The sequence below is a fragment of the Xenopus tropicalis genome, chromosome 3, assembly GCF_000004195.4.
Source record: "Xenopus tropicalis strain Nigerian chromosome 3, UCB_Xtro_10.0, whole genome shotgun sequence".
NCBI lineage: Eukaryota > Metazoa > Chordata > Amphibia > Anura > Pipidae > Xenopus > Xenopus tropicalis.
The window spans coordinates 109,571,230-109,596,922 of NC_030679.2; the positions used below are offsets into that span (position 1 = coordinate 109,571,230).

At 39.2% G+C, this 25,693-nt stretch overlaps 1 protein-coding gene across 1 annotated transcript in view; it reads left to right on the top strand.

Moving 5' to 3' along the window:
• Positions 1-4,757: 4,757 nt before the first annotated feature.
• The window catches only part of ticrr (TOPBP1-interacting checkpoint and replication regulator), a 31,916-nt gene continuing 10,980 nt past the window's right edge, over positions 4,758-25,693 (top strand). The window contains exons 1-13 of the mRNA XM_031899228.1: positions 4,758-5,626; positions 9,055-9,304; positions 10,799-11,028; positions 11,326-11,563; positions 12,923-13,052; positions 13,643-13,782; positions 19,726-19,929; positions 20,406-20,557; positions 20,678-20,775; positions 21,712-21,805; positions 23,696-23,778; positions 24,481-24,711; positions 24,835-24,922. Coding sequence (XP_031755088.1) covers positions 4,979-5,626; positions 9,055-9,304; positions 10,799-11,028; positions 11,326-11,563; positions 12,923-13,052; positions 13,643-13,782; positions 19,726-19,929; positions 20,406-20,557; positions 20,678-20,775; positions 21,712-21,805; positions 23,696-23,778; positions 24,481-24,711; positions 24,835-24,922 — 2,586 coding nt within the window. The 5' untranslated portion in view covers positions 4,758-4,978. The remainder of the gene's footprint in view (positions 5,627-9,054; positions 9,305-10,798; positions 11,029-11,325; positions 11,564-12,922; positions 13,053-13,642; positions 13,783-19,725; positions 19,930-20,405; positions 20,558-20,677; positions 20,776-21,711; positions 21,806-23,695; positions 23,779-24,480; positions 24,712-24,834; positions 24,923-25,693) is intronic.

The following is a 25,693-nucleotide window of genomic DNA, read 5'->3' on the forward strand; positions in this document are numbered from 1 at the left end:
AAATCCGGGACAGTCCCGCAAAAAGCGGGACGGTTGGGGGGTATGATAACCCGGGCACCACAGCAGAATCGGTAGGCAAAAGCGTAGTCAGGCAGGCAAGAAGGTTGGTCCAGGCAGCAGGAAAACAGGATCAGGAATCAGGCTAAGGTCAGGTACACAGAAAGTCAGGCAGGAATACAAGGCTCAGTGTTGCAGGCAATAGCGACTAGGCCGCTGCGTCTTTTTATTCGCAATGCACGCTCACAGCCGACTCCAATCACCGTGCAGGAGAGGACAGAGGTGTGAGCAAGCCTGACACTTCTCTTGAATAGTAAGGTTAGAGGGAGGTGTTCTAGGGCTTGACAAGGCAGCTGACACATTTAGTCTGAGTTGTTCCGCTTCCTCCATTGGTATATGATGGTTATTGATGGTAGATTCTGTGGCTGTGGGTACTTACTCAGTCTAAAATCGCAAATTAGCTGTGAAAAAATGTGTTTTCCAAATTTTTTGCAGTATCACAAATTTTTCAGCAGTTTCACAACTATTCTGGTGAAGTAAATTGGGACAGATTCACTCATCACTGCTATGTTGAAAAGATTTTTTATTTTGCACAGCTAATTTGCCCAGTTTTATTTTTATACTGAACTGTTTCTATAAACCTCCATCCTGATTATAGAGGGGATTTTTTCCAGTCATTTTATCAAGGATATATAGAAAAGCTGATCTGAGCTTTTGGTCTTGTAGACAAGATATTACAAACAATACTAGTTCAGGGCAGAACTGTGGGCACCAGCTTGGCCCTGACATATACCAAAGTATACATGCATAAATTTCAGTATAAGGTGAACCAATTCTGAAAAAATGCTTAGAGACGTGGTTGATATAATACCTTGCCTCCAACAGTTAAGTTCATTTGTAAAGTTGTAAAAACATTAAATTTTTGGATGTATTTTTCTCAACGAAAAGTAAGAGGTCCATTGTGACTTTAAAACTTGTAACGTTTAAACTTACTATATTTAAAAATATCTTACACAGCTAGTTTAACAGGGTAAGGAGAATAATATCTGATGATAGGCTATATGAGGTAGAAGCAAATAAAGGGGTTGATTCAATAAAGTGCGTTAAAATGAGCGCTATTTATAGCATGTGTTAAAAATGTTATCGCTTCTTATTTTTTGCGACATAACGCACGATTCACTAAAAGGACAGGTGGTGGTAAGGATGAATCTGTTTTGGAAAACATTGTATTCCATTAATATTAAGCTTCTCTGCAAGAGTAAATACACTTGTATTAATGTCATTACACCTACCTTTGCCGACATTCCTGTCAGAATCAAAGATGCCGGCGACACACTCACGCTCTCTGCATGTATATAAGGCATCAGCTGCTCATCATACTTCGTGAAAAACACTTTTTTTGAAGGGCCACCTCCAGTTCCAGACCTAAATAAGATGCTGCAAACAAATAAGCTGCTTCCAGTCTCCCTCTGTCAAAACACGGCCCTTTTGCAACAGATGTGACAGTGTAAACGCATGCGAAATGACTTTGGCGAATCGGTACTTATTTTTCGCATGATTTTTAACGCAAAAAAAGCATGCGATAAGCATTATCGCCCTTTAGTGAATCATCCCCAAAATGTTTACATGCTTAAAAATGTTTATGATTTATATGCCAAGAGAAGTTACAATATGTGGGAGTTGGTAAAAATCACAAAAAGAAGGACATTGATTTCCAAAAATAACTTTTCAGCGTGAAGGACTTTGGATTTAAATTGCCAAAAAAAATTTCTGTTAACTATTTCTTATAGGTCTTGATGTTAACTGTTACAATATAAATATTTCTTCTATTTATTGTAGGGTTTTATGGAAGATTAGGTGATTTTGCTGCAGAAAACCAGCCACTTTGGGTTTAGTCTTCTCAAAGTCCCTTGCAGCTTTTACATTTTGGCGCCCATTCAAGATCTGCTGATTCTTGCATTGTTTGAAATTACATGTGTTTTCTGACATTGTTTTAGCCAAACACAGGTATCAATGAACAATAAATTAGATTTGCACATTCCTATTTACATCAGAAGTTTCTCAAGTTAAAATCGGCCCGTGTATGGCCACCTTTAGTTGGTGGATGTCTCAGGGCAACCTATGTCTTCCAGTGTCCCTGGCTTTCCCATTTTCTGTGTTGATCACAGCAGTTGACAGTAAGATGGGATGGGGAGCCCCTAGAACAAAATTCAGAACCCATGGTGTAATAAATGGGGTGAACCTTTATTAATATTAATAATTTGTATTAATTGACATTAATGACAAATATTAATAAATATGCAGGATCAATGATTAAACCTTCTGATAGACTGTTAGTGAGCAATAACTTACACACACACAAGTAATAATAGAATGAAATAGATTTACTTATCTTAGTATGATTAGTTACAAGTATAGCCAGTTCTGCACAATTCAGCACAATCGGGGAGCCCCACAACCTTTGGCGCAAGACCTTCAGGTTCCCGATAACCAAGCGATGATCCAATTGTCCCGGCACTCTTTCAGGAGTCCTAGGCGAAGCTACTGACCCATGGTGGAGGCTCCTTTTTATACTAGAGTTCTTAGCAAAACCCCCAACACCAAGTGCTGACTTGTGTACAAACTTTTGTCATGAACAAAATCTATTAACTAGACTTTGTAGAAGGCCTTATTTGTTGCTCAAATAAGTTGTACCTAAAGTGTATTGTCTATATGCTGTCTGTTTGTTTATTCCAAGGATATTTGCTGGGTAACAATACCTGTGTTTACTGTTTACCCAGCAATATTCAAAAAACAAAGACATTGTACCTTGAACACTGGACAATAGATGTCCCAAAATCTGCTGCTTTAACTTGACTCAAACCTAAGATTTGATTCATATGTCAAAGCAGATGTATATTGTAAATCATTATAAAATCAAAATAAAATCCACTGTGCTACACATGGTTTATGGGCACAGGAAGGGAATTATAAACTGTACATTTAGACCTTTTAAAAACGCTCATTGATTTTAATGCATCAGAAAACTCACACACATCATTATTATTTATATTGTCATTCCCAACAGTGCTTTACAAGTAAAGATACAAATACAAAACCAAAGACAAATACATGTTTTACATATAGAAAAATGTCAACAACTGGATAAAAAAATTACGCTACATATCGTTGGGAGGCATTAGGGGTAGGATCTAGTTTGTGACAGTTTAAAATCTAAGATATGAGGAACAATTTGCTGCATTATTGCTACATGTATAATGTTAAAACCCTGACCCACTGCATGAGATATTTAGTCTATATTGGCATGGGAGTACCCAGGCATTATGCCAAATAAAAAAGAAGTAATTTAGCATTTGGTGAGCCTATATTTGCATATACCTGATATAACACTGGGCATAGGCCACTCCTGCATTGTAATTATTGTTAAAGGAACAGTAACACCAAAAAATGAAAGTGTATAAAAGTAATAAGAATAAAATATACTGCTGCCCTGCACTGGTACAACTGGTGTGTTTGCCTCAGAAATTTATATAAACAAAGCTGCTATGTAGCCATGGAGGCAGCCATTCAAAGGAGAAAAGGCACAGGCACATAGGAGATAACAGATAAAACACCATTGTATTCTAGAGAGGTCATCTGTTATCTGCTATGTAACCTGTGCCTTTTCTCCTTTTTTCCAACTTTAATGGCTGCCCCCGGGGCTACACAGCAGCTTATTATATAAATTATAGTAGTGTTCCTGAAGCAAACACACAACTTTTACCAGTGCAGGGCATCAGTACATTATATTTTAATTACTTTAAAGCTCTTTCATTTTTTGGTGTTACTGTTCCTTTAAGAGTGCACCATCCCAATTTAGAGCATCCCTAATATTTTTAGAGATATTATTACATGCACTGTATATTATTTTTGGCGGACAGCTGCTTTATAGTTAATAGTCCCCGTACTTACACATATTGCTAATAGTTACACTGCTTGTCCTACCCAATACAACCAACCAATGCTGTGATCACTCAGACTCCACAATCATTTGGGGCTAATTTTATTATAGCTCACCACCAGGGCCAGAACTAGTGGTAGGTATAAAAGGCACGGGCCTAGGGTGCAATGCTGGGGGGAGGGAGGTGCCAGGCATGTACCTCTTCTACTCCCCCACTTTGTGCCCAGGTACCCCCACTGCTGGGCTAGTGGGCTACTACTAGTTCTTGCACATCAGCACACTGCTCTCACCACCATAACTGCAGGGCGCGATGAGAAGAGGTTGCGCTGCAGGTGAGGTTGCCAGCCATGTTGCGTAGGTCGCCCAGGTGATTGGGTGTGAAAACACTCAACCACTTTCTATTCATTCCTATATTTACCATTTGATAAAAAGGCTTCTAAAAATCCCATAGGAATAACTAGAAAGTGGGTGAGTTTTTCTGTAGTAAACTCTAATCTCACATTTTGATATATCTGCCCCCTAGTCTACACTACAGGAAAGTTTTGCATGATAAACAGCTACAATTAATACAAGTGGACGTGTCAGCCCAAAAACCCAGGAACACAAGCCAACAAGCGAGCCTCTTCATACAATTTATATACTTCGCAGCATAGTGTTACCGCCCAGTCATACTAGCCCAGTCTAACAACTCCAGTATAACGCGCTACTTCCTACAGATGTACCATTTAAATGTTTAAATAGAACTAGCAGCCAATAGAACAGCAACAAGCTGTCATCATTTAGATTGTCATATGTTTTGACCAATCAGCGTCTAGAACGCTAAAGCCTCTGTGTTTTGCTCTACGACTGAGACTGCGTGAGGCTTGTTCCATCAGGTGACCAATTAGAAACCAGGATAGTTCGTGTTTGGCCAATCACAGCTTGTCTTGCCACAGTGCGCGGCTGGTTTGATCGCTGTTCCTCAGAAGGAAGATGGCGGAGAGTTGTATGATGGCGCTGTGACTGGATTCAATGACTCTTTTACCGTAAAACGGAGTTTCCATGGCTCCTTCACACAATGTTGTGTTGTTGGTGGACACTGCGGAGTCTTCTGACAAGAGCCGGCTCAGACGGGTGTCCCTCCGGCTGCTCAATTTCCTAGCTTGCCGAGCGGGCCTGGGGCAGGTCAGGTGGAGTTACCGCTTTTTAAACTCTTTGGGTGCTCGTTGTCGGCCTCCACGTCGCTCCGACTTGCGAGAACTTGGTCCTAGAGGTTGGGAAGAGTTTGAAGATGAGCTGGAGGCATGCTGGGAGCGGGCACGGAACTGCCGGCCCTCCGGTACTCAGAGCTGCAGGGCGCAGCTGCTCCAGACTGCCCTGATGGAGACATTAGCAGATTTCCAGTGGGACCGGCCGGACATTACCTCTCCAGCTAAACCCGCTGTGCTGAGAAGTCGCAGGGGGCGGATTGTCGGGGTGGACGAACCATTGAAGTCTCTTGATAATCTTATCAATCCGAACTGCAGGAACAGCATATTCCTTCTCTCGCCTTGTCCTCACTCCCGCACCGAGCTCGGCCACTTTGCCTCGGCAAGTGGCCACTTTGGCACTCAGATAGTCATGGACAAGCTCCTGCCCAAGAGCCTACAGAAGATTGTCAGCAGCAAGAGAGTCAGTGTGTACTGGCTGGACTCCTCAGACTGGACAGAGGTGAGTTACTTGCACACCATGCCTGTAACAATGGGCACAGTATAAAATATGTATCTATGAAAATAAAGTAGTCCTGCAAGTCTTCAGGGGGTGTTAGTGCTCAGTGCTACTGCTGAGCAGGGCAGAGTACTAACACCTGTCTGAAACCTTGCTTCCAGTTGTAAACCCAATTGTTAGCCCTGAAGTTATTGGTCTATGCAAGTGATAGTTCAGCAAAGTTGATAATTACCAGCTGTACACATGTATGTATGTATATCTTTATTTATAAAGCGCTACTTATGTACGCAGCGCTGTACAGTAGAATTCATTAATACAGACGGGGTTAAAAATAATGGATAAATACAAAATGGATAAATACAAAGTACAACAATAAATACAATAAATACAAGGTGCAGTTGCAATAAGAGTCAGAAACACAAGATGAAGGAGGTCCCTGCCCCATAGAGCTTACAATCTATATGGGAGGGGTAACTAACAGACACAAATGGGCAAATGTAAGTGCTGTAGGTCACAGTGGGGTATGTATGTATGTATAACTTTATTTATAAAGCGCCACAAGGGTACGCAGCGCTGTACAGTCTTACAGAATACAAAATTACACACAGGGAGGACAAGTGATATAATAAATAAATACAATAAATACATATATGTATATATATATATATATATATATATATATATATATATATATATATATATATATATATATATATATATATGTCATGTGGTATGAGACACAGTAGGAAGGAGGTCCCTGCCCCGTAGAGCTTACAATCTGAGTATTACATATAAGTGCCACATGTAACTATTAGGTGCCACTAGCAAATGAAATGCTACTGTGCATTAAGTCCTAAACTGTACACCAAATATCCTTAGTACATGAACAATTAGTTATTACTTCTGATTAGGTTTGTATTATCCCTACAAATCTAGGCACACACGGATGTAATTAGCACCTGTCAGCATGTGACAAGGGTGCATAGAATCAAATGCCTATAAACTGATGGTTAGCCAAGCGGCAGATACATGCATTTCTTTACAAGAGCCAACTGTAAGGCAAAAAGAAAAGAGGGCACTTTCTGCTGCTTTGTACCCCTTTTGGAATTGGCGGCAATTGTCCTGTAAAATTAAGTAACTGGCACTTATCACTTGAAAATGCAGAATGTTTTCAGGCAATAAGCACCTACCAGCAAGCACTTGCAGTCAGTTCAAATTCAAAGAAAATAGGGACAATTTCAAGTTCTGTGTCTGCTGCCCATGGTACTACAAGACACTCAGAATTGCTTTCTGTGCCAATACCCTGAAAGTGAGCATATGGCAACTTGATGCCCTCCGGCAGGTTTGAGCGTTACACATTATTCAGAGAGCATTTTACATAGCTGCTTCTTTAAATTAAAGGGAATGAAATGCCCCTCTTAAAGTAACTAAGTAAAAAATATTTCTTTAGAAATTTTGCATTTGTTCTGTAAGGGGGTCCTTTAAAGTATTCCTTTTTGGTTTGGGTCACATTTATGAAACAACGTAGCAGGAGTCAGTTCTCCAATCACCTGCTTTTGCTACATTGTTTCAGGAGTTAGAGCCATGTTTGCAGGGAATATAAACAGCCATAGATTTCATATTTATTGTGCCTTTAATGTACAAAGGTGGATTTTAATTTAATTTTTTTTTTACCAAATGATGTTTTGATCGGAGAAAAGCTAGTCCACTGAATGTGTAAGCACTTAGGGCCTGGGCACACTGAGCATTTGGTGCGCTTCTCTCAGCCTGCGTCTTTTCTGCAGAGAGATGTGGATCCACTCCTTTAAGCAGTTCTGTTTAACTATAGGTGGCTATACACTGGCTGACTTTAGTTGCCGATATTGGCCCTTTAGACTAATTCGACAGCTTATCTGCCTGTGTATGGGCACTAACTACGGGCCTACCCTACTGACATCTGACCTGAAACTGGCCAGATCTCAGTCGGGCAGGTTTGATTTTTACGTTGAATCGGGGACCGCATCAATGTTTTAATTTGATCGTTTGGCCCAAATTAGTCCAATATCGACCACCTGTAGGTGGGCATATCGGGAGAAGATCCGCGAACTTGGCGGCCTCGCCAAACAGGCGGATTTTACAGTGTTTGGCCACCTTAATCTAGAAAGTGCACCTGCCGCCTGAGTGCAGATACACGGAGCAAAGGTTGCCCTTGAAATGCCTGCTTTTGCATTTTTCAGGCTCTCCACCGCAGACAAGATATCTTTGCACAATATGCCCACTTTGTGCTGGGCGATATCAGAATGATGCAATTATTTGGCACTCGGATCAAATGATTGGATTATATTAGGCGCCTGTGCAGGCGATCTGCAGTGGACTACATCAACAAGCCAATGCAGTCCTCACCCCAATGGAATTTTTAAACCTCTCCAGTAGATTTCTTCCCAATTTTCAGCCACATGTGTATCGAAGAGGGCCCATACATGGGCAGATAAGGTGCTGACTTGGTCTAAAGTGTCCAAATTGGCGCACAAGTAGTGCACAGAAAAAAAATTTGCCACATGATTTTAAAGGAGACGTTTTGTGTAAAAATCAAGAAGGTTTCAGTGCATTATATCCCTCTTAATATGGAAGGAATGTGCTGAGAAGAGTAGTGTTTTGGGTTGATTTATTGAAATTTCCCACCTAACCCAACTCCCATCTTTTCCACTTCCTGCTGCATTCTGTGCAGGGGAGCCGCCAGTACTCATATGTTTTTTTTCTAAAAGCATCAGTTAATAGTGCTGCAAGTTGGAGTGATAGCAGATCCCAGTAGATATCAGAATTGAAGTAAGAAATCCAATTTTGGCTTGGGACTACTCCAGTTACATGGGAGTAGGAGAAACAATATGTTACCTGAAAGCAGTTCTAATTTGCAGCGCTGGCTCCTTCTGAAAGCTCAGACTCAGGCACAATGCACTGAGATGGCTGCCTACACACCAATATCACAGATAAAAAAAATATATATTTGTTCAAGAATAAAATTTTAAATGGTAGAGTGAATTATTTTCTATGTAATCAGTGTAATTTAGAAATAAAAAGTATACCATAAAAATCATGACTATATCACTTTAAGATCCCCTTGAGTGATAAAGCACAGGAAAATCTTTTAATGCAAAAGATTGGGGATTGCTGCATGTGAAAACCTTTACATGCAGCGATTAATGGCTCCCTCCACGTTTCTCATGTTTAAGCTGGATGACCACATGAAAAGGGGCTTATGTTCAGCTATAACCATTGTTATCAGTTTAAATGTTTTTTCAGATTCTTTGTTGCCCACTGGTGGGGCAAATTCCCACTGGCAACAGAGCTTTATGTATGACACATATGTACTTCTCTTAGCGATAATATAAAGTCAGTCACTTGTTGGAATACACTGAAACATTATAAGAAAATACAAACCGTTTGTGTTTCAGTTTGGGAGTTCCTCTGATCATTCTGGTTACTGGACAATGGTCGAGTTGATGCATCTAGTGGAAGGAAGAATTTTGCCATGCGAATCTATACTAGTATCTTCCTGCCAGAAAGCAAAGACACTTGCTTCATTCCCTGTTCCACCTCTAAATATCCCTTTTGAGTCTGTTTTGAATTACTTGATCTTCAGTAACCCAGATTACCAGTTATGGTTTCCTCGGCGAGATGGCGTATTATTCTTCACTGGAAACGGTAATTATTTCTATATTTTATTGCTTCACTCTTTGTAAATGTTTGGACTGTTTTTATAAACTTAAAGTTAACATAATTTTACATTTTTAAACTGTTTTAATTAGATTTTCTTGTTGTGCTTTTATGTTTACTAGTAACTGCTGTTAGGGTTGTTGATATCAATTTACATTACCCAGATGCAGAAAGCTGTGTTTTCAGACATATAATGCATATTTTCTCCAAGGACTATGGGATACCACTGTTCAGCACTCCTGTCAGTATTAGATGCCAGCAGAACAATCACAGGTTGACTTAGCAACTAAACACTTATTAAAAGGGGGGCATTTCACATTTACTACTATCCAGAGTGGTTACAGGAAGACTGGCAGCAATCAATCAATCAGTATATATATGACATTCTGTGCATTAAGGTAACAACAAATTCCCTCTCCTTCAAGCATTTTTAGTAGCTTAATGCACAGAGTAGGTGAGTGCAGAGGACCTCTTATTTCTGCCTATATGAATTTTGTGGTCATAGCCTCATTGCCCCCCTTCCCGCCTAATAGTTTAAATTGTAGTAGTGAGCACAACTTCCTTGTGTTTGCTGTAGTTTGTTCAGGAAGACTGGGACTTATCAACCACTGCTGTACCCACCGTTTGAGGGCAGCATTGGTCAAAACATCTGTGGGATTAGAAAATAATGTATTAAAGGATGTAATAATCAGCCCTGTAGCATCCACTTATATGAGAGGTAAAACTTTTTTACTTTTTAGGGTTTAGTTCTTCTTTGATCAGTAAAATTTGAGAATAGCTTAATTTTACATATGCTTTTACCCTGTGGCTCTCCTTCCATTTATTGCCTTGTATTGTAATACTCTTATATAATATGCTGAAGACACTGACAGAAACATTTTACAGAGCTGATTACCGTTGAGACGCTCACTTATGATGGGTAAGTTCTGTATAAAGGGACACCTAAAATCCCCCAGTGTCCCCTATAAAGACAACCCAAGGCAGGTGAGGTAGGAGATTATAGTATACAAATATATTTTATACTCCACATATATAGCATATGTCTAATATGCCATCCTATAAAATTGCAAGGGCCTGACATGATAGTGCTGACTAGCTAAGGCCCCTGCATGCACTTTATTTGCACAGCTATAACCACAGAGGGTGTTATATACTTTTGAGATAAGGTATACTATGTTCTATAAAAGGCTAAGACTTTCAGGGTCTTTCTGTGTTGCGGAAAGCTTCCACAGGACTCTGTCTTTGATTAATGAATAAAGCATCAGTTCTGCTGAAAACCTTGTCTCAGGGTCTATAATAAGGTTCTGGTAAATTAAAATTATCGACATTACCTGGCCTTGCACTAAATACAGAGAGCAAGATATGTATGTAAACCATGCACCATTTAAAACTTTGTTTAGTTAAATCACATGTCAATTACAGCTGCTTAGCAGCATATGTTGCTGTTGTATCGTTCTTAATTTTTTTGTTAATTTATTGCAGGTGGCACAAAACTGTGGGATTTTGCTGTAACTTTAGAACCTGTTTCAGTGAGTCAGAAACTGCCAACAGGGATAATCACCATCGAATTAAAAGGAACCATGCAAAATTGCAACCTGCAACAAGCAGATTTAAGATTGGAGACCTGGCTGCTTCATAATTCAGATTGCCAGGCATCCTGTGTCCAGCTTCAGGAACTGATGAAGGAACTAATGTTAAAAGAGCTACATATGGTAAAGATGGTCTCTTATTAAATTGTTTTAATAATCCAGACCCTCATTTGTTTCCTTTCTCACAGGTGTAAGTTATATTGCTGACCTAACTTACTTTTCTTAACTACTATTTATGCATTCATAAGCATTTGCATTTAGGAATAGAATGTAAGCCAAAAGCTGCCTAACTGCTATTATGAATCTATTTATTTAGATGCTAGTTGTCTTTTTATAATGCTTTCTTCATTATGTAGATGTTGGTTAATCCTCATTTTACAGTTAAACATAATCTTAAATTTCTCTACTTTTCCTTAACAGATTGCAACTGTAACCTTAGAGGGTAATGTGTTACCCAGAACTGGCATACTGTCTCCAATTTCAGAAACTGCTGCAGTGCTTAATGTGATAAGTAGTGAAAGAACTCTGGGACTAGACAGACTGCATGTACAAGACTCAATTAATGAAACTGATAAGGAAACCTTCTCTGACTTGCCAGATATTGTAATGAGCGTACTAAATCATGTATACAGCTCTGAAGATAACACATTAGTACCTGGTAAGCACATTTATTAGAATTGCTGTTAAGGATCCTTACTGAATTGCAAGTTTTCAAAAGCAGACCCTCTTTTTAATGATTATACACTTTGTTACATTGCTTGCCCCTTTGTTATGCTTTGAAAGTTATAGAAATGATAAATCTACATGTGTATTTTTATATGTGAGCAAAAGTTCCTTTACTTAAAAGGAAAGCTCTTTGCTACTGCGGGCAACTAATCTCTCTATGGAACAGTACTCTAGGCTGGTGACAGACGGAGATTATTCACCTGCAATAAATCTTTGCTACTGTTGGCGACTGATCATCCCAAAACGCTTTCTCGCCGCCTATAGTGTAAATCACTAGTGGGTAAACGTACGCATCTCTTTATTTTTCCAAAGTTGCCCAAAGGTTCCTTGCTAGACAACTTAGGAAAAATTAATTTTCCTCAGGCAATCAAGTAAACCTCCAGTGGGAAAACATGCACCATGCTTAATTTTCCCAAAGTTGCCTCGGGAGGAAAACAGTGACGACTTAAAAAAAAAAAAAAAAATGAAGCGCAACATATTTTTAGGAGATCAGTCACACATGATAACAAAGATTTATCACAGGTGACTTATCTCCCTGTGTGCCCAGTAGCCTCAGTGCTAGTCCTGATAAAGTAAGTTATTTTTGTGGGAGAACTACCTAGTGTACGTAATAGGATACAATTCTGTCCTACTGTCCAAACCTATAATAGTAGTTGTAATTGTTCTTCTGTTTATAACAAGGAGCAAAATGTTTGGGCTTTGCAATGCTGCAGTCAGAAAGGTGGGTAGAACACTTGGTGTGGGAACTCTGCATGCGGCATTTGCTTAACGAAACCTATTTGTTTTTGATTGGACAAGCAAAGTGTTCTGCCACTTGCCAAGATGAATTCTCAGGGATGCTGTGCACCCAGATGCAGTAACTGACTTTCTTTGAGCACCTTGTTTCCGATTAGCTCACCATCAATAGGTTTTTGCAAGCACTCGCAGAAACCCTTGAACAGGCAAAGTATATAACTGTAGATGATTATTTAGGTACAAATAGCACCGAATACACATAGCAGCATTGCGCCTTTTGTGAAAAGCACTTAATCACGAGCCAGTTCTATAAGTGCTTGCTTAATACTATCTATGGTATTCTTTCTCTCAGAGCTGCAGTCTGGGGCATGTGTACCAGGACCCCAAGTCAAGACTGGTTAGTGTGCTTTTTGCCTGATTAGCTTAGCCTACATTAAACAAAACTGTGCCACTTGTCTTACTTAACCTTTACTGTATAGATTGGTCCTATATAAAGTTTTAAAGGTAAATCTTTTTAATGTTAATTTTACAAGAAACTTTAACTCTGCATTTTTAGATATTCCAGTTCCAGAGTGGATTAAACAAGAGCTGTCCCAAAGCAGTAGGTGGACGTCCTCAATCACTGAAAGATGGTACCCTTTGTCTGGTGTATCTGGTGCTAGCTGCAACCTAATGGAATCCTTCCGGTAAACTGCATTCTAGCAAGTTTGTTAGGTTTTCCAGGCTTCTTCATATACTGTATATTGGATAAAAATTTTGTAAAATACTATTGAAATTTAACAACGACATTAATAGTCCTTCTAAGTAACCTTGTGAACACACTCTCTCAAGGTGTTAGGAGTGTGTAAACAGTTGGTAGTGCAATGAAACCTAAGGAAATAGTTTATTTCTAAATGACACTTTGCACCTCTCTCAAAGTAATGTTGGGTGTTTGTACCCTAAACAAACTTCTTAATATTCAAATGCATGATAGGAAAGGAATCTGGTATTTTATTAGCTGTATTTTCTGTGCTGAGGATTTTTATTTATTTGTTTTTTTTGGGGGGGGGGGGGGGGGCTTAATATTTTACCACTGCACATGTAACATCTCTTTTGACATATCTATCGGTATATTCACTAGGATTAATTAAATTCCCAGTTCTAGACTATCTGTGTACAGTTCTACAGTTAACTTTTGCTTTAGCTTTCCAGTATTACTCTCTGCTTTATTAGCAGTTAACCCGGTTTACAGGTTTTATTTTATTTTACCCCAATATTTATTTATTTTTATTTGCAGGTTAATAAATGCAGCATCTTCTAACTCTGATGAACATCTAAAGGGTGATCAAGAGCTAACAAATTATTTATCTGAGTTTTATCAGAAAAAGTCTGTTGATGACTCTGGACTTGGAGTACATGGAGAAAACCAAAAGAAACGTAAGTTACCTACAGACGTCTGCATGGATTTGTACATGATTATACGGTAGATAGCAGTTTTCAGTGCTGAAATTCTGTCAGTGTTTTTGTCCCCAAAGTGAGATCCTTTTGAACCGTGAGGTGTAGCTGGTTGTAACCGCCCTCAATAGAAAATCTGGTTTCCGCTGACCTTTGATGGATTGCATAGGGAAATATTTGCCTAAAGGCACAATAAAAATAAAAAGGTACCTTTTCCCTATTTAGGAAAGAGACTAAGGGGAAGATTTATCAATCCACGAATGGTCCAAATGCGTTTTTTTTCGTAATGATCGGAATTTTTGCGACTTTTTCATATCTTGCACATATTTTCCGCGACTTTTTTGTCGCCGTCACGAAAAAATTGTATTGTTGCGCAGAGTTTCGGATTCATTCAAGCTTCGGTATCGTGACTTTCCTTGGGCCAGGTTGGAGCTGCAGAGTGCCATTTATTCCTATGGGAGGCTTCCAAAATCATGCAAAGTTGGAAAGGTTTTCCCGCCGATTACGATCGTTCAATATAAAAAAAGTTGCGTTCTTCAGAAATTTTCGTTTCCGAATTTTTCCAATTCAGGATTTGAATTTGTGTTTTGGTAAATCTGCCCCTAAGTATCCTCCCTAGAGCAGTCCTGGATCTGGTACCAGTTCCTATACATATTGGAAACCTTAAAAAAAAAAAAAGAGAAATTTATTAGTAAAATTAAAACAAGACCTAGAGTGCTTACAGACCTTTAATAGAACGAAAGGGATAAATACCTCAAATAATAGAAATAGGTGTATATTTTTAATTAAAACTTCTTGGCCAAAGCGTATCTAACTTGTTAATCCAAAACATTTCCTTTCAGAGGACTTTCAGTCTCCTCCATGTCTCAATTTAGGGACCCCGTCAATTACTTTAAATCTTAACTGGCAGGGTGTGTGTCGGGCTGCATGAAAGTGAGCTGGGATAGGGTAGTTCTAGTTCAGCGGTTCTCAACCTGTGGGTCGCGACCCCTTTGGGGGTCGAATGACCCTTTCTCAGGGGTCGCGACAGTCCCGGTTTTTACAGCATGTCCCGCTGTCCTGGATTAAACAATCCAGGCCAGCGGGACGCGCTGGCTGCAGCCGACCGCTCCGGCATCATCTGTTCTTGGGCTCCTGCTTCTTATTCGGCTCCTCGTACGTCGGTGACAGGTCCTTTTATAAGGTTGCGCCTGTGGGTGTGACGTCACACGTACGCACGGGCGCAACCTTATAAAAGGACCTGTCGCCGCCGCACGAGGAGCAGAATAAGAAGCAGGAGCCGCAAAAAGTCTGTGGAGGAATTTTCTATTGCAGGTACTCTCTATGGGGGCAATTGGGGGGCTCTGTGTATGGGGGGGGTACTGTGTATTGGGGCACTGTATGGGGGGACACTGTAAGGAGGGCTACTGTGTATGGGGGGACACTGTAAGGAGGGCTACTGTGTATGGGGGGACACTGTAAGGAGGGCTACTGTGTATGGGGGGACACTGTAAGGAGGGCTACTGTGTATGGGGGGACACTGTAAGGAGGGCTACTGTGTATGGGGGGACACTGTAAGGAGGGCTACTGTGTATGGGGGACACTGTAAGGAGGGCTACTGTGTATGGGGGACACTGTAAGGAGGGCTACTGTGTATGGGGGGGACACTGTAAGGAGGGCTACTGTGTATGGGAGGGCCACTGTGTATGGGGGGCCACTGTGTATGGGGGGGCACTGTGTATGGGGGACTACTGTGTATGGGGACATTGTGTATGGAGGGTACTTTCTATGGGGGCTACTGTCTGTGGGGCAATTGAGGGCATGGTCTATGGGGTCAATTGGGGGCACTGTCTATGGGGGGGTACTGTTTATGGGGGCAAATGAGGCACTGTGTATGGGGGGCACTGTATGGGGGTGCTGTCTATTGGGCCATCGTGGGTACTATTTTAAAAATGGGGTGTGGCAATTGGGGCATGGCCACAAAGTGGGCGTGGTCACCACAACATGAGGAAATGTATTAAAGGGTCGCGGCATTAGGAAGGTTGAGAACCACTGTTCTAGTTCATTGCATCTAATGGTAGATTTGTGTTTTGAGATTCTGTCCTTTTATTATTTGAGTTATTTCACCTACATATGCTAGCCTACAGGGGCATTTAATCAAATATACCACATACGATGATTTGTAAAGAATTGTTTAATGGTGGACCTTTTGCCAGTGTGAGGATTTGTGAAGTTATTGCCCTTTATAAATTGTTGCATTTTGCACAGTTTAAACATGGGTAAGTCCCTGGTTTTATCTGTGCTTTCTGTGGCTGTTGGTCACTTTTTTCTTTGGGCCTATGTCTGCTTTTACTAGAAAATCTTATGTTTCTTCCCTTCCTATATGCCATTACAGGCAGGGGCACAGCGTTGTAATATATGCCAGTGTTTACGCAGGATTTTTGTAATATATAGTTACATAGGGTTGAAAAAAGACCTGTGTCCATCAAGTTCAACCCATCCAAGTAAACCCAGCACACCTAACCCACACCTACCAATCTATACACTCACATACATAAACTATAAATACAACCACTAGTACTAACTGTAGATATTAGTATCACAATAGCCTTGGATATTCTGATTGATCAAGAACTCATCCAGGCCCCTCTTAAAGGCATTAACAGAATCTGCCATTACCACATCACTAGGAAGGGCATTCCATAACCTCACTGCCCTCACCGTGAAAAACCACCTACGCTGCTTCAAATGGAAGCTCTGTTCCTCTAATCTATAGGGGTGACCTCTGGTGCGTTGATTGTTTTTATGGGGAAAAAAGAACATCCCCCAACTGCCTATAATCCCCTCTAATGTACTTGTACTGAGTAATCATGTCCCCTCGCAAGCGCCTCTTTTCCAGAGAAAACAACCCCAACCTCGACAGTCTCACCTCATAGTTTAAATCTTCCATCCCCTTAACCAGTTTAGTTGCACGTCTCTGTACTCTCTCCAGCTCATTAATATCCTTCTTAAGGACTGGAGCCCAAAACTGCACTGCATACTCAAGGTGAGGCCTTACCAGGGACCTATAAAGGGGCAAAATTATGTTCTCATCCCTTGAGTCAATGCCCTTTTTTATACAAGACAGCACTTTATTTGCTGTAGTAGCCACAGAATGACACTGCCTGGAATTAGACAACTTGTTATCAACAAAAACCCCTAGATCCTTCTCCATTAAGGATACCCCCAACACACTACCATTCAGTAGATAGTTTGCGTTTATATTATTTCTACCAAAGTGCATAACTTTGCACTTATCAACATTGAACCTCATTTTCCAGTTTGCTGCCCAGTTATCTAATTTTGTCAAATCGCTCTGCAAAGCGGCAGCATCCTGCATGGAACTTATAGTTTTGCACAATTTAGTGTCATCAGCAAAAATAGAAACAGTACTGTCTATGCCCACCTCCAGGTCATTAATAAACAAGTTAAACAGCAAAGGCCCAAGGACTGACCCCTGCGGTACTCCACTAACCACACTGGTCCAATTAGAAAATGTTCCATTTACAACCACTCTTTGTACTCTATCCTTCAGCCAGTTCTCTATCCAATTACAAATATTATGTTCTAGGCCAATATTCCTTAATTTGATCATTAACCTTCTGTGAGGTACTGTATCAAACGCTTTAGCAAAGTCCAAGTAGATGACATCAACTGCCATTCCAGCATCAAGGTTCCTACTCACCTCCTCATAAAAGGCAACTAAATTAGTCTGGCAAGATCTGTTACGCATAAAACCATGCTGGCACAAACTAATAGTATTGTGAACTGCAATGTATTCAAGTACCCTATCCCTTATTACCCCTTCCAAAAGTTTTCCTACTACTGATGTCAGACTAACAGGCCTATAGTTTTCAGGCTGAGAACGGGATCCCTTTTTAAATAACGGCACCACATTAGCAATTCGCCAGTCTCTCGGCACCATGCCAGACCTCAATGAATCCTGAAAAATTAAGTGAAGAGGTTTGGCAATCACAGCGCTCAGCTCATTTAATACCCTGGGATGAATCCCATCCGGCCCTGGACCTTTGTTTACCTTTACATGTTCAAGTCTCTTTTGAATTTCCTCCCGAGTGACCCATGCGTCAGTAGCTAAATTACTAGAACTGGGTATATTACAAGGGAAGCCTTCATTATCTGGCTCCTCAGATGTATAGACAGATGAAAAATAAGAGTTCAAAATTTCAGCTTTTTCCCCGTTTTCATCAACCAACGTACCCCCCCGTGATAATAAAGTTCCCACCCCTTCTTGCTTCATTTTTTTACTATTCACATAATTAAAAAATAATTTTGGATTCTTTTTACTCCTAGCTGCAATATCCCTTTCCATCTCTATTTTAGCTTGCCTGATAGCTTTTTTGCATGCTTTATTTGCTTCCTTGTACCTGATGAAAGTTTCCGCTGTCCCAGCTAACTTGAATGCCCTAAAAGCACGTTTTTTCTTACCAACCTCGACAATAACTCTTTTATTCAGCCATAAAGGTTTCACTTTGGCAGATGTATATTGACTCACAAAGGCCAGTCTGTTGGACTTCCTATTTCAGATGGATAGCCTCTGCTCTTAAAACGTGATACCATTTTGGTAGCCCTCGTAGGATATACCTGAGGATCTGATACAATCCTTTTTATCCTTGCTAGCTGAGTTTTGGGTAATGATTTCTTAAGAGCTTGTGGGTGAAAACTGTTAAAGTGTAAGAGCCTATTGCGATCAGTAGGTTTCTTGTACCAATCAGTCTGAAATTGATCATTCCCTATATAAATAGTGAGATCAAGAAAGTTACACATACACATGTGTGGCTGGTGCCATTCCCTATTAAAAACGCATTGTCGATGTAACGACGATAAAAAATGCAGCAGAAATGTTTGTTCAGCATTGCTGTACTTGGTGTTCTTAAGAGAGTCCATAACAGCTTGAATCCCCATCTCATGGGAAATAGAAGTGTATAGGCTTCCCACATCTAAGCTTGCTTAGTAGTATCTATCTACCTAAAGAGGGTGAGATCTATCTAGCAAGTTCAGCATGTTATCTCTGAGCCCTAGTATTTGCCACAAGTGGTTGTAAGAGCTTGTCAAGGTAGATCGCTAGTGGGGAAAAAACAGATTCAGTTCCTGCCATTATCGGCCTCCTTGGTGGGTGAAGTGGGTCTTTAGGAATTTTAGGTAGGGTACAGAACACTGGTGTAATCGGGTGTTCTTTTAGCAAAAATTTTGAGGTATCCATATTAATTATACCCTGATCAGAGGCCTATTTCACAATTTGTGCTATGCGGTTTTGAAACTCATACAAAGGGGTTCCTGTTAGCCCTTGTATATACCTCTGTATTAAGTTGATTTAAAATTTCTTGGACATAATATTCTTTGTCCATTAGTACTAGGGCACCTCCTTTGTCAGCTGGTTTAAATATCACATCAGCGTTATTGATCAGTGCTGACAGTAGCTGTTTCTCTTTTTTTATTTAATTTGGATTTTAACTTGTATGAAGGAGTAACAGCATATTCCCTTTTGAAACATCTTTTTTAACCAGCTGTATATAAGTTTTTACAGCTCTAACACCTGGTGGGGGACGAAATGTGCTTTTATTACGTAATCCAAAATTCTTTAGAACCAATTGGGAATAACCCATTGCTGTATTATAGCCATTAGATTCAACAGATTTGTTAAAATGTGACTTAAGTCTCTAGGGTTCTAAAAACCCTCACCATGCCCACATCCAGTCCAAAAGTATCACAGTGGCTAGTAGACAGGTTGCATTCTGAGTGAACATTGCTATGTCATACACTGCATCTGAATTACATTCAATCTCTTTGAGACATCATTAACTGACGCACTTCGGCCTTAGCCTTCAGAATGTTGTTGAACTCTATAGTGTAGTATAAGTAATAAGATAAATATTTATTTATATTAAGGGGGTCTTCCTCGTACTCCAGTGAGGCAAAAGATGAAAACCATGCCTCGGGCTCTACAGATGCTGAATGCTGCTAGGTTAAATGTAAAGGCTCAGAAGGCACAACCAGATAGTACTTTGCCAGTACTAAATGAGAAGAATTCACAGGTGAAGAGAAGATCATCAGAAAAGCAGGACGACAAACAAAAGCAATTAAAGTCTACTGGTAAGGTTCTGCATTGCATCTTCACATCAAACTGGTTTACTGTTAAATTTCATAAAATAAAATCACTGAATTCACCAAATATTCTACTGGGGCTATAGTGTTGCTTAGTGTGTCTTGCTATGTTTAGCCTGACTGCTGTACAGTACATTATTGGCTCCTTTGAGCAAACATGATAGGGAAAATTGGCTAGTACAGGTCCATTTATGATTGTACATCAGTTACACAAATGAAATTGATCTAGCAGATGACTCTCTTTGCTGAAATGAATTAAAATATTGTCTAATGCGTCAAATGTGGAAGAAAACCCCTTATTTATTTGCCATTTTGTAACCATCTTGAGACTAGCAATTGTGGTTATTTGGTGTTGAATGATATTTGTATAATCTCTCAAAAGGTACTTTGGGTTATTGTGTGTAATATTTAGAGGGCACTGTTGTAATAGATTTCTTATGTATATCTGAATTTTTACTTTTCAGGGTTTCAGTCTGAACATGATCTGATTTGCTACATTAAAGGAAATTATGAGAAAGCTGTATCTTTAGGAGATGAGTCAATGATGTCTCGGGCCAAGGATACATTAGCAACAATCAAGTCTTACTTGAAATCAATTGGCAGTGAACAAACTGAGGTAATGGAATGAATAGTTTGATTTAAATTCCAGAGTCTGAAAACCATAAGTTTGACTCCCCACCTTGCAGTCAAATAAGTGACAGTATTGTTCTGTTGTGGGTTTTTTTGTTTCCTACAGGCTGACACTGTGGATAAAGTTAAACTTCTCTTCAAGACAAGCAAAGTTATCAGGCAGAATTATGGAAATAATCAGAACAAAGAGGTTAAACTTAGAGAGTATGTATTCTATTTTACTTTATCTTTTTCTATGCACACAACTTTTTTTTTTTTTTGTAATTGGTTGAGAGGTCGAGGACTTAAAGGAACAGTAACATCAAAAAATTAAAGTGTTTTAAAGTAATTCAAATATAATGTGCTGTTGCTCTGCAAAAAACTGGTGTTTTTGCTACAGAAAAGCTACTATATAAATAAGCTGCTGTGTAGCAAGGGGGCAGCCATTCAAGCTGGAAAAGAGGAGAAAAGGCACAGGTTACATAGCGGATAACTAGTAGATAAGCCCCATATAATGGGGGTTTATCTGTTATCTGCTAAGTAACCTGTGCCTTTTCTACTTTGAATGGCTGCCCCCATGGCTACACAGCAGCTTACTTATATAAACTATAGTAGTCTTTCTGAGGCAAACACACCAGTTGTAGAAATGCAGGGCAGCAGTACATTATATTGTCATTACTTTTATACACTTTCATTTTTTGGTGTTACTGTTCCTTTAAAATTAAAAAGATAGTAGTAAAAACATTCTCCTCTAAATAGTTCAGTACTTTTATACTGCTTGCTAAAGCATCCACAATAATAGAAATTGAATACTACAATGTTATAATAATACTGTGTTAATGGTCACTAAGGGTCATTTGTTTTAGCAAATAGTGATACTTATATTGAATGAAATGAGGCAATCATAAATCTGGATTCTTCCTCATGTGTCTACAAATATGCAGTCAGTTAAATTCTCATGTTTTAGTCTTTATTAAAGGGAAAGGAAATGTAAGATCTGCAGGTCTAAGGGGAGAAAGGGACAAAGCTAAGGCATGGCAACAATATATGTAAGGGTTTTGAAAGGCTTATTTAACAATTCTAAAAAGAAATGCAACTTAAAGCCCGCTCTACAGAAAATATTAATTTCCAGTATGTAATTATCCCTAATGTTTTTTTTAGATGCCAGTTGCAAGTATTTTTGAGACTAGAGATGTTTGTCCAGTGTCCAGTAATACAAAGAGAGACAGATGAACTGGAGTTGATTGTTGAAGAGGTAAGTTTTTATCAAGACTCCTTGCTCAGACAGACCAAACATGGGAAAACTTGAATTTCCCTGTTTTACATTGTTTAAATAAATAACTAAAACTATGTAGTAGTTGTGAATAAAGCAATAGGCAAAAAGTATCTTTAACACAAGTCCTATCAATTGCACTCATATTAAAAAGTGGGTATATTGCTCCTTTTAAAGGGGCGTAAGATGTAAAAAGTGATATTTAAAGACAATTTGCTATTGGCCTTCACCTTTTTTATTTATTGTGGCTCTTGAATTATTTAGCATGTTGTTCAGCAGCTCTCCTGTTTGGAATTTCAGCGGCTAGGTTGCTAAAATCCAATTTACCCTACAAACTAGGCAGTGGTGGGAGAGACTGGAATATGAATAGCAGGGGGCCTGAATAGAAAGATAAGTAATTAACAAAAAGTAGCAATTTGAAAAAAAAAAAAACTTGTAACATCACAGGGCAGTCATTTTTTGGCCAGTGAAGTAGATGCCCATTAGAGATCTCAAAAGAGCGAAGAAAATTATTTAGAAAATATTAAAAAAAAGACTTTCAAAAGTTGCCAAGAATTGGCCATTCTATAAAATACTAAAAGTTAAATTAAAACCATACCATGTAGTTCCTGTAGCTCTGATGTGCATATTTATGTACTTATGTATGTACACCTTCTAAGCTCACAATTATCATATTTGCTAGAGTTCAGATGCACAGTCTGGTAAAGAACAGAACTTGTCATAGAGCTGCTCTACTGCAAAGGCAGAGAATGTGATGAGCTTATCATTCTTATACATGAGCAGATGTACAGGACTTATGAGGAGCCGAATGTGTTGTGCTACATTTAACTTACATATGTTTTATATTAATGTGTATGTGCAAGCTCATGTAAACCCAGTGCAGCATATGTGCAACTGTGTTCTGAACAAATTAACAAGGATATTTATGAATGCTTTGAATATATTTTACTAATACCCTCAGAAGTAAGTTTCTTTGTGCCTTCTTAAAACGGTTAAAAGCAAAATTGGAGGTTACAGATATATTTCCACCTAGTTTTTTAACCTCATTGAAAATGAATGGAACAATGTGATTCTCACCCGAGTGCAACTTTTTTCTGAGGTTATTTTTCTTTTCTCTTTTTTTTCTCCCACAAACTAGAATTTTATAAATCTGCCCTTAAATGTTCGTTCTGATTGTTTCTAGTCAGTGCAGGTTTGATGTAGCAACAAGAAGAGTGCAGTGGGGGTTATTACTAACTGCCACTGCAGGTACTAAATGCACACTATTAGACAACCAAAAACCTTGGGGGCTAACCCATTTTGTAGCTCCATAGAAAATCTAAATTGTGAAAAGAGGAACTGCTCTTACATCAGATCAGAATTAATGCAAACATGCCAATAATAAACCCAAATGTATTTTTGCCCAAGCTGGGGTCTTCATTTGAGGTCAAAATTGAAGGCAGGAACCAGAATTTATACCATGATATCTATGTTTGATAAATGCAAATTTATCATGTAATATGGTGTTCAAACCAAAATGTCAGGCAAAACCGTTTTTAGAAGCAGAACAGGTGCTTTATCACTTACATTCAGCATCCAAGCAAACACCTTGATCATAGGGTATTGAAACTCATATTTGTGTTTTACATGGTACAGCTTGTAAAAAGTGTACATATGCACTGCAGCATGCATAGTGTAATACAGAATAAAAAAGCAAAGTGAGTGAAAGTGGCCTTATATTAATTATATTCGCTTATTTGGTGTCCTGTTCTGCCCGTGGAAGATACTGTAGAGGCCCTCATTGCACTGAGTTAACTGTTTTGTTGAGAATGTTATTTAAATCAGCCACTATTTTTGTGAAGCCATGCTTGTAACTTGCTATATTTTTTCCAGATTACAGATCTACTACGCATTGTTTCTTTAACTGAAGATCCTTTGTTTCTGACAAAGTTTATGAAAGAAGATGTCCTTACAGAGTATGTTGTTGGGGTTTATTTTTTGGGGGGGATGTAAGCTAAAAATGCTCTGATTTTAACTCAAAATGTTTTAATAACTTTTAAGTGGTAAGTTCTACTCTGGTTCATGGGCACATTTTCTTATGGTCTTACATAACCTTTTAACGAGTACAGTAGCAAAGATTTTTATCTTTAGGAAAAATATAATGCAGTGTGTACAGTGCCTTGGAGACCCTCCAGTCATGCTGAATGAAAGCCTATGTTATAAAATTTTGTACTCCTGATATTTTCCCATATAGACTGGAAAAGTCATGATGACTAATTGGCCTGCCACAACTCATCACGCAATTGGCCACGGCAACTTGTACATTAGCCTATGGCAGCTAAATTGCAATTAGTCATCACGATTGTAGCCGTGGCGACTAATTGTCCTGTGTGTCTTCGCCCTTACTTTAGTCTCAGCTACCGATTTCTTACTCCTTTACGCAAGGCGATGCAGTGGTGGATTTATATAAGGGCACCACCTGTTGAGCTATTAAAAGTTATAGGTGTCCAAATTGCCTGCTGCCCTTAGTTATTGTTGGCATATCCAAGGTTTTCCGCTGAAGTCTTAATACTAGATGCTAATTTCTTTATGTTTGCATTTCCAGCTGTTTTACTTATTTATAGTTAGCTTGTGTAAACATTTGTTTTTAGCTTGTGTGTGTCTTTTTAAATTGCTAGATACATCACATCTGTACCGAAAATCCTGGCAGACATATACTTTAGTCTTGGAATCCAGATCCCTGAAGAGCTTGCTCTGGTTCTTCCTTCTGATGGTGATGATTCTGTAATACATGAAGAGAAATCTATAAAGTCTCAGCCATCCATCTCCAGAGTCCCAAGTGTGGCTCCAATAGGTGCAGAGACAGATCAACTTGAAGACCTACGCACCAGATCAGCTAAGAAAAGAAGGTATGCTGTTCCTTTTCTGGCTTCTGTTTCTCACCAAAACTATACATGTTCTATCCAGTGTTCTGTCTATTGTTCTGTTATTAAATTGCTGCAGTAGAAAGACTAAAATAATTCTATCTGAAGGTCAACTGCCTTGGCAAGGCACAGGAGCGTAGCAGAGAGCTCGCAAAGTTTCCGTCAGATTGAAGTGCCGAAGAGACAGCTGAACAAAGTAAGGATTGATGTGGGATCTGCAGATAATAAAAAAAGCATATCTGAATCACATATTATTTAAAACATAATTGTGTCCTAGAAAGCTTGCTATTTATTTATTTATTTTTTTAAAGAAAGCTGTTTTTTAAGCTTACTTTATAGATTATGCATCTGCATCACTCCTGTTGTGGATGTACACCAGTCCAATGGAACATTGTAAAAATGTAAGCCCATCCGTTGAATTCCACTCTAAAATGCCAGAAAAGGCATTTCATCCAACACATATCTTTAAAAGGACAGTTGAAATAAGTGTAATGTAGAACTGCTTGATATAAATATATATCAAAGAAAAAAGTTTCTATACCATGTATTTTTATATGGTATTCACGTGCTGCCTGCATTATAAATAATCATTTTTATCTATTCTATGGGGCTGATTTACTTACCCACGAACGGGTCGAATGGAGTCCGATTGCGTTTTTTTCGTAATGATCGGTACTTTGCGATTTTTTCGTATGTTTTGCGATTTTTTCGGATTCTTTACGAATTTTTCGGATCCAATACGATTTTTGCGTAAAAACGCGAGTTTTCCTATCCATTACGAAAGTTGCGTAAAAAGTTGCGCAATTTGCGTAGCGTTAAAACTTACGCGAAAAGTTGCGCATTTTTCGTAGCGTTAAGTTTTAACGCTACGAAAAATGCGCAACTTTTCGCGTAAGTTTTAACGCTACGCAAAATGCGCAACTTTTTACGCAACTTTCGTAATGGATACGAAAAACTCGCGTTTTTA